Source organism: Petaurus breviceps, unplaced genomic scaffold (genome assembly GCF_028583685.1).
Source record: "Petaurus breviceps papuanus isolate PSGF00001 unplaced genomic scaffold, PetGlider_PUasm1.0 133839, whole genome shotgun sequence".
NCBI lineage: Eukaryota > Metazoa > Chordata > Mammalia > Diprotodontia > Petauridae > Petaurus > Petaurus breviceps.
Window position 1 is genome coordinate 4,217 of NW_027185679.1, and position 8,926 is coordinate 13,142.

General features: G+C 46.1%; 1 protein-coding gene across 1 annotated transcript; it reads right to left on the bottom strand.

Moving 5' to 3' along the window:
- Positions 1-245: 245 nt before the first annotated feature.
- On the bottom strand, positions 246-8,318 carry KCNK6 (potassium two pore domain channel subfamily K member 6). Its single transcript, XM_069104944.1, has 4 exons — positions 8,133-8,318; positions 7,138-7,533; positions 6,596-6,849; positions 246-2,124 (listed from the first exon to the last, which is right to left on the bottom strand). Exons 2-3 carry the CDS (start codon positions 7,451-7,453, stop codon positions 6,629-6,631), a joined length of 537 nt encoding a protein of 178 aa, XP_068961045.1. The 5' UTR covers positions 7,454-7,533; positions 8,133-8,318; the 3' UTR covers positions 246-2,124; positions 6,596-6,628.
- Between the last annotated feature and the right edge of the window lie 608 nt (positions 8,319-8,926).

An 8,926-nucleotide genomic window follows, 5' to 3' on the forward strand; every position in this document is an offset into this window, starting at 1 on the left:
GTGACTGGTTCTAATCAGAGCTCTGATCTAGCAGGGCCAGGCTTCTGATCAGCAGGGGGGTTCAAGGCTTATACGCATGCTTCCCAAGCTATGAGAGAGGAGCATGATGTGATCAGTTCAGGAGGCTGTACCTAGCCAATGGAGAACTAGGTGGGAAATTCTGGAAGCAGTATAAAAGGGCTCACATTTGTCTGAGTCAGGGTGCTCCATTAAGGGAGCTACCCACAATAAATGTAATGAAAACCTTTCTGGCTCTCCTACAAATATTTATTACTAGGCTGAGCATGTTTATAACAATACCACACAGCCCAGGGTCTCTAACTTGAAAAAAGCAAAGTGTGGATTTTAGGGAAATGTCCTCTGGGTCCTTAAAAAGGGAGAAGAGTAAGTATCTCATGCCCTGGTATGGTCGCCTACGACATGAACTCATTCTCTCTGACCTTACAGAGACCATTCACCAGTTGACAAAGAGACAGCTTAGTCTCAGGAAATCTGCAATTTTTGGATTCTGTAGCAAAAGGTGGTTGTAGATAATAAAATAGCCCTAGACTACCTGCTTATCTTAGCTCATAGTTTGCTCTAGCAAATACCTCTTGTTGCATAGTCATGAACAACTCTGGGCAGGTAGAGATCCATATTGAATGTATTTTGGAAAAGGCTGGTTGGATGCAAGAAATCTATAATAACCTCAGTGCCCCCAAATCATCTTCATGGAAATCCTGGCTCCTTTCTATACTCACCTGTTCTTATTCCCCTACTGATTATATTTCTCTCATTCCTGTTTAGTCCTTATTTGCACAACCTCCTTGCTGAGTGTCTCCTCCAGGATCTGAGCCATCAACTTCCAGATGACTGTTCAGGCAGGATACATATCAACCTCTGACTGAGTCCAACATCTCTAGCCAAGTTCCAGAATTCTGACCCCTTAAATGGGACCCAGAGAGGCAGGGACAGCTTTACCGCCCTTTCCAGCAGGAAGCACTTTCAGAAGCCAAGACCTTTACCCCCTACCCCAAAAGAATTTGGGGGAGAATGACAAGGTATGAACCTGAACCTCCCCACCCTAACCCTCTACCTTTACAAATGAGTGGACCAAAGTTGACTGCAGTCACAGAAAATCTGTTAGAGCCAGGACTAAGAACATGTCAGCCTATTCTGACTCCCAAGCCAGTTTTCCTACCATCTCAAACTTCTATTGCCCCCTTATCATTGCCCTCAGCCCCAAACCCATCCCTCTTCTAACCTTCCTTCCCAATATTGAATACATCAGCTCTTTCTAGTCACCCAGCTTTCACAACCTTGCCATCTGCACTTCTTGATTCTCTTCCATTCTCACATATCTAATCCATATAACTCAAGTTTCTTTCTTTCTCCACAGGATCTCTCATAGAGGTCCCATTCTCTCCACTCACACAGCCATTACTTCAGCTCAAACCTTTATTGCCTCTCACCTGCACCACAGAAGTAGCCTCCCACTTAAGCACCCCTCCCTTACCCAACTTATCCTCTGTTCAACAATCAAAGTGGTCTTCTTCAAGTACAACCTGACCATAGTGTTCCTCTAACTCAATAAACTCCAGGGGTTCCCCATGGCCTTCTAGGAGGTAAATATAAATGTGGGTTGGCATTTAAATCCTTTCACAGCTTAATCCCAACCTATTTCTCCAGGTTTGTTTATAGACCAATCTCTAAGAAGCAGTGTTCAATTCCATCAAAAGTAAAGTGTTAGTGAAGCTTAGAGAGATGTAAGATTCTTAATCATTGGTGGGAAGATCCTTGGCAGAGGCCTCCTTAATAGGCTAATCCTTCACCTAGAAGATGGTGTGAACCAGTGTGGCTTCAGAAAGATTGATATGATGTTTGCTTTCTGACAACTCCAGGAGAGACGACAGAAGTCTCGTACACAAAACTGATCTGACCAAGGTCTTTGATACTGCCATTTGCGAGGGCTTGTAGAAGATGATGCCAAAATTTGGCTGCCCAGAGAATTTCATCACAATCTTGCATGGGCTCTGAACTGTGATGATGCTCTCAAACTTTCCCAGTCACCAATGGAGTGAGGCAGGGCTGTGGGCTTGCTCCCTTGTTTTTTAGCACGATGTTTTCGGCAATGTTGTCAGATGCCTTCAATGAAAAGAAACAGCATCAGGGTCAGCTACTGCTCTGATGGTAAATTATTTAACTTGTAAAGGCTACAAGCCAAGACTAAAATGGAGGGAAAGTTGGTGTGTGACATTTTCACAGATGATTGTGCACTCAGCGCAGCCTCCAAAGATGAGATGCACCAGAGTATGGATTGATTCTCTGCTACCTGTGGTAATTTTGGTTTAATAATTAACACCAAGAAAACATAATTTTTCCACCAGGCAGCACCATCTATCCATGTGTGGAACCATCGTTCACAGCAAATGAAGAAATACTGAATGCTATGGATAAGTTTACTTACTTTAGCAGTATACTTTCTAGGGATGTACATATAGTTGGTGAGGTTGACACACATGCTGCCAGAGCTAGCTCAGTGTTTGGGAGGCTCCAGAGGAAAGTGTGAGAGAGAAGAGGTATTTGGCTACCAAGCTGAAGATCTACAGAGCCGTGGTGCTGACCCATTGTTGTATGCCTGTGAAACCTAGACAATATTGCCATGCCATGCCAGGAAACTGAATCACTTCCATTTAAATTGTCTTAGGAAGATTCTGAAGATCACCTGGCAGGATAAGATACCAGACACTCAAATCCTTTCTCAAGATGAACTACCAAGCATTCAAACTCTACTGCAGAGAGTATAACTCTCCAAAGGGCTGGCCATGTTGTTTGAATGCCAGCTCACACAAGGGCAGAAAAAGAGATACAGAAGAGCTCTCAGGGTCTCTCTGAAGAACTCTGGAACTGATTGTGAGATGTGGGAGACACTGGCACAGGACTGCCTGGCATGGCATGTCCACACCAAAGAAGGAACACTGTGTTCTATAAGCAAAGCAAAATTGCAGTAGCTAAAAAAAAAATGTGGGATGGGCAAATTTGGAAACATCTCCACCCCAAATGTTCATATGGACTATTTGTGCCTGACCTGTGGTAGAGCCTTCCAAGTTCATATCAGTCTGATCAGCCACACTGTACCTTGACCCCAACGTTGAGATGTAGTTATGGTCCTCTTAGAACACAAAGGAAGAACAATCTCTTTCTCATGTTCTCTCTTCTAGGCTGTTCTCCATGCCTAGAATCCTTCCCTCTCATTCCTGCCTCTTCTGCTTTTTGCCAGGTCATAGTACCATCAAGATTTCCAAGGACATGACCCTGGATGTATTGACCTTCTCAGTTCTTGTACTCCCTCCAGTCTGGAGCTTCTCATTCTAAAGAACCATACCAGATCATCAGTCTGCCTACCCCCTGCCCCTATTCTCTCCTCTCCTCCCACCAAAGCCTTCCGCTTTCAGGGGACTGTGATCAAAACAATACTAAGGAAAGTGTCCCATCAATTATCTCTGGTTTCTTTCACCCACTGTGGCGCTCTGCTCCAAAGTCATCACTCACCTCCTAGTACCTAACCTCTTTGAGAGCAGGAGCTGTTTTCCTGGGGTTTTTTGGTTTTGCTTTTTTTTTTTTTTTTAAATAAGCACAGCATTTAGGATGTATTAAATGCAGTTGGGTGGTGCCATAGTGCATACAGTACTGTGCCTGGAGTCAGGAAGACTCATCTTCTAGAGTTCAAATCTGACCTCAGACACTACCTAGCTGAAAAAAAAAGTGGCTGAACAAAAAAAAAATGCCTAATTTGTGCGTGTTCTTTTTTCAGCCATCGTTGGAATTCCTGGTTTTGTTCCAAACTGATCTTGCTCTGGTCTTGTAGAAATATTTTAAACACCATATTTTCTCAGCAATTTTGTCTAAAATCCTGGGTGCCCCTGAATAGAAAATCTTGTCAATAATAAAGATAATTGCTGGCATTTATATAATGCTTTATCCTCATAACAACCTTGAGAGGTAGGTACTATGACTTTTCCCATTATACAAATGGGGAAACTGAGGAAGATTTAGGGTTAAGTGGCTTGTCCCAGTACTTAATCAGTGGCTGTTCCATCATGTCTGACTCTTCTTGACCCCATTTGGGATTTTCTTGGCAGAGATACTAGAGTGGTTGCCATTTCTTTCTCTAGTGCACCCCCATTTTACAGATGAGGAAACTGAGGCAAACAGGGTTAAGTAATTTGCCCAAGGTGCATAGCTAGTGAGTGTCTGAGGCTGGCCCAGTGCTCCATGCACTATGGCGCCACCTAGTGGCTTAATCAGTATCATAGTCTGAAATCCTTTCCATAGCCTTTTCCAAGGCCTAACTTTTTGAAATGGAAACTAAGTCAAAGTTCTGGGGTGATTAGTATGGGGACTGGGAACGGAAATGGGCCCTGGCTTAATGCAATTATGAAGTCAATAGCATTTCTAAAACTCTAGGTGCTGGACGCCCTAAGAGCTGAGCAGTACCACTTTTGACCACTGGAGGGTGGGAGAATTACTGTTCTATTTGATGAATCCAAACTTTGTCTTTTGGTCTGATCCTGGATCATGGAATTCTGACTTTATTCTTTACCCTATAAACTGTATGTGGAAAATGGCTTAGGCAGAGATTTTCAAAGGCAGGGTGAATGGACTGGACCACTTTCCCTTCGAATTTTCTCTATAAACAGATATGCTTATAATTCAAATAATTGGATTAAAAATTTTGTCTCTGACAGGGAAGGTTTGCACCGAAAAATGCAGAGGCCAGAATTTTTTTCCACCACACTTGGGATCCGATACATTGCAGAGGAAGGGCAGAAGTCTTAGGGGTTGGGGGGTGGGCAGGGATAGAGAGAGGGGTCACTGGTCCTACTTCCATCAAAAATCATTGCCCTTACCCCCCAAGCACAAGATGCATTCTCATTTCACTCCTATACCCTATAAAACATCAAAGAGAAAACAGATAGGAATGGGTGAAGAAAAGGGGGAGGAGGGGCTTAAGAAAATAGCTTCCTAATTCTTCCCCTCTCAGATTTACTCCTAATGAAAGAAAACAGTCTCTTTTGCTTCAGTTCTTACCTAGCCTTTAATTACTAAAGGGGCTTTTACCTGTTACAGAGACCTTTTAATTTAAAAAGGCCAGGGTCCCCCACTGCATCCATCGGGGCCATCAACAGTCATCCTGACACAGCTCAGACTCACTTAAATTCAACTCACTTGTAAGTCAAGACATCCTCCTCCTAATGTCATTGGTCCTCTTCCAGAATGGAGGAACAGCAATCATAACCAGAGTATAAAGACTGAGCAAAGGAACTACAATTAGGATTTTGTGCCCGAGGCAGGTAGGAGGCAATGGCAAAGTAATGTACCTTCAATTTGGCTGCCAGAGGGAGAAAGTGAACCCTGAAGAAAGAGACCCTAAATTTGGATGCCCTGGTACAAGTTCCTGATTACCCAGCCCTAGTTACCGACTCTACTACCGTGTTTCCCCGATAATAAGACCTATCCCGAAAATAAGCCCTCCCCTTACTGTGTAAGATTCCTCTAAAATAAGCCCTCCCCCGAAAATAAGCCCTATTGAGATTGCTACTGTAGTGAAGGTGATCCCCTGCGCTACGCGCTACATTACGGTACCCTCTGTATGCACCTTCCTCCCCCCGCCTGTGAAATTCACGCCTCGCTCTGAGCTGATCCAATCAGAGCTGTGGCAGTGAGCGCGTCATCCTGTTCTTCCCCAGTGATTTGCTTGCTGGCGACATTGAGAGCAGTGCCTCGGAGAGCTGAGGCAGGACAACATAAGCCCTCCCCTGAAAATAAGCCCTCTGGTGTTTTTCTTTCCAAAAAAAAAAGAGTAAGACAGTGTCTTATTATTGGGGAAACACGGTAAGAAAGTAATGGGAAAGAGATGCCTGGCTGGGATATAAACAATGCACCTAGATGGGAGAAAGCAGATTGGAGGAGGGGATATCCGGGATCGATATTTTGGAGTGGTGGGTAGGGGAAAAAGGGGGAGAAAATTTATAATTCAAAATCTTGCAGAAATGAATGATGTAAACTAGACATTAATAAAGCATTTGATTAAAAAAAAGAAAGAAAATAAAAAGAAAAATGGACCTAGAAATGTACCCTACACAAGGATAAAAGGGTGCTTACAGACCATTGAGTTCAACTTCTTCGTTGTACAGAAAGGGAAACCGAGACTAGAGAAAGTGACTTTACAGCTAACTTTCCCAGGCAAGATCAGAAATCAAAAATCCCAATCCCTCTCCCTGAATTAGACCTTGTCTTCTGCTCATGTGCCAAGTCTTGTAAACACGGGCATTTATCTCCTCTTCACCTTAGGAAGGTGAACCTCTCACGTCCGGAAGACTCTTGTGGTTATGGAAATTGGAACCCAGCCACAGACTCCTTCCCATCCCATGCCCTTTTCCCCACCAATTATACTTGGGCACAATTAGCATTGAATGAAATGGGGAATGCTTTTGAAGAGCAACAAAATAAACGGCTGCAATATTACCCCATGCCAAAGGGCAGCAGGGCTCGGGGGTTAGACACAGGGGACAGTCATAGCAAGGATAAAGGGGGTTCAGTCCCAGGCCCATACCTGGCCCCCAAGGCAGGACTTCGGCAGGGGAGGCTACCGGGCGATGGTGGCATAGTCTGAGCGGGTGCCTGAGTTGAGCTGCTGGTGAGCGGGTTGAACCCGAGAGTCCAGGATATCTGTGCTCTCATCCTCCTCATCCTCAGCCCGGCACTCCTGAGGCAGCAGGATGAGTTCTGTCAATCCATGGAGATCAGCCATTTGCCGGAAGGTCTGGAGAACTAGGGCCATGGCCACCAGCCCCAGGAACAGGTACACTACAGGTGTGAGGGAAAGGAATGAAAAGGCTTGACAATGGAAACAGCCTGACCATCCCCATGAATTCTTACTCTTCAAGGATTCTACCCCCCCCCCATGTGGGATACAGGATAGAACCTCGGACATTGGCAATTTCCTTTCAGAATGAGGGGTGTGTGTGTCTGTGTGTGTGTGTGTGTTTTATGGCTCCCCTTGCACAGGCTCATACCCCTCCAAGTTCCCCTAGTCAGCCCTTTGCTGAGGGGTTTAAAGATCACAGATCCTTAAGTGATGGATCCATTGCTTACCTGTGACCAGAACCTTATAAAGGGCCCTGTTCTTCTGACCTTCCTGCTCACCAGGCACATAGTCCCCTAGCCCAATGGTAGAAAGGGAGATGAAGCAGAAGTAGAAAGCGTCAAGGAAAGTCCAGGCCTGCTCCAAGTAGGCGAAGATGGCAGCTGGCACCAGGAAGAAGATGGTCAGCACCCCCAGCAGCAGCAGTGCCAGGTGCCAACGGGCCAGCAGCCTTCGGTCCCAGCCTCGGTGGAACTGCAGCCAGCGCAATGGGGTGTGGGTCACCAGCAAGGCCACGCGCTGGGCTGTGGCCGTCAGCACCAGCATGGTGAATGGCACCCCGAGTAAGGCGAAGAAGATGGAGAAGGCCTTGCCCGAATCTGACAGAGGGGTAGTATAGCCATAACCTAGGGGTAGGAAGGAAGAGTAAAAGTAAAGGAGAGGAGTTAGACTCATACCTGGGGGTGGCATCTCCAAGCTCGGGGCCCCAGGGAGTTGCAGATTCCTGCCAAAGGACTGAGGATCCCAGGAAGCCATAAGCCTGCTAGGGCCTTGGTTTTCCTACTGAGGCATTTGGGCTGAATGATCTGAGGTTCCTTCAAGTTCTACAATCCTTTGAATCTTCTTCTTGTCTTCACTTCTGGCTAGACTCCAGAGATCATTTAGTTCAGCTCTTTCTGAATACAGTCTTCCTGACTGGTTTACCCCCGATAGCCCACTCTGGCTTAGTATGTTCACAGGAAGCACCAAATGAAATATTTCTAGCATCCTAGATTTTTAAATGGAAGGCGCCTGCTTAATCTGACTCTTATACAACAGATGAAGAAAGTAAAGCCCAGAGAAATCCAGTGAGTGGCCCAGCATCCCACAGGGGCTGTGGCAGGATCTGAAGCCAGTCCTTGCTGACTCCCAAGTTCTGCATTCTGTTCACTAAAACACATTGCCTCTGCTGAATCTGGTTCCATTTTGTTGGGAAGCTCCAATTGCAACCTCCTTGTTTTCATACCTCTGAAACTGTCCTCCTCTGGGAAGTCTTCTCTAATTACTTCTGTTTAATCCCTTTGAGGAACAGGTGGGGTTTAAAAACAAAATTTTCTGAGTCCTTCTTCCCAGTACACTCAGGGCTGTCCATCCACAGCCTCATACAAGGCTTTGTTGGAAAAAGTGGGCTAGGTCTCCTTGACACTTAATCTCTGGGTCTGAAGTCAGGAGATGGAGAAAAGGAAGTGACTGGCTAGCTGTAGGATCCCCAGGCAAGAACTAGAGAAGCTGCTGGCCCAGTGGTACCCTCTACTGCTTCTGCAGCTGACAGCACAAGGTCTACAGAGCCATGCAGACCAATAAAGGCTTCAGGCAGGAGGTCAGTGGAGAGAGCAGGACAGGGGCCAAAGAGCTAGGCAAGAGGCCCTAACCTCAAGGCCTCCTGCTAGGGCACAGAGCAGGTCTAACCTGTCCCAGACCTAGGAGACAATACATGATCCCTCCCAGATGTGTCTTGAGGTTGGAGGGGGCAGGGAGAGGAAACTGGTCCTGCACTGGGGCCTTTCCAGTGACCTGCCTCCTCTCCTCCTTCCAGACTTGGATAGGAAGAAAGATCTAGCTTCACAAGTGGAGAGAAAGGCTGAAAGAAGCTGGAATTTTCCCTCCCCTACTCCCTCCAAACCCCAGCTTAAAAGTTAAAGCAAAGAGGAAGCTGGTGTATGGTGAAGGGGGGAAGGGGAGGGGAAGAAAGGACAGGGGAGGAAAGGAGAGAAGGCAGAAGGGGAGGAAGGGGGAGCAGGCAGAAGGGGAGGAAGGGGG

What these genes read in the sequence shown, in the direction of transcription:
- KCNK6 (XM_069104944.1), bottom strand. Translation starts at nt 7,453, where the DNA reads ATGCTGGTGCTGACGGCCACAGCCCAGCGCGTGGCCTTGCTGGTGACC. An exon ending in TTATAAGGTTCTGGTCACAG is followed by an intron (nt 6,850 to 7,137) that starts GTAAGCAATGGA and finishes TCACACCTGTAG; the next exon opens with TGTACCTGTTCCTGGGGCTG.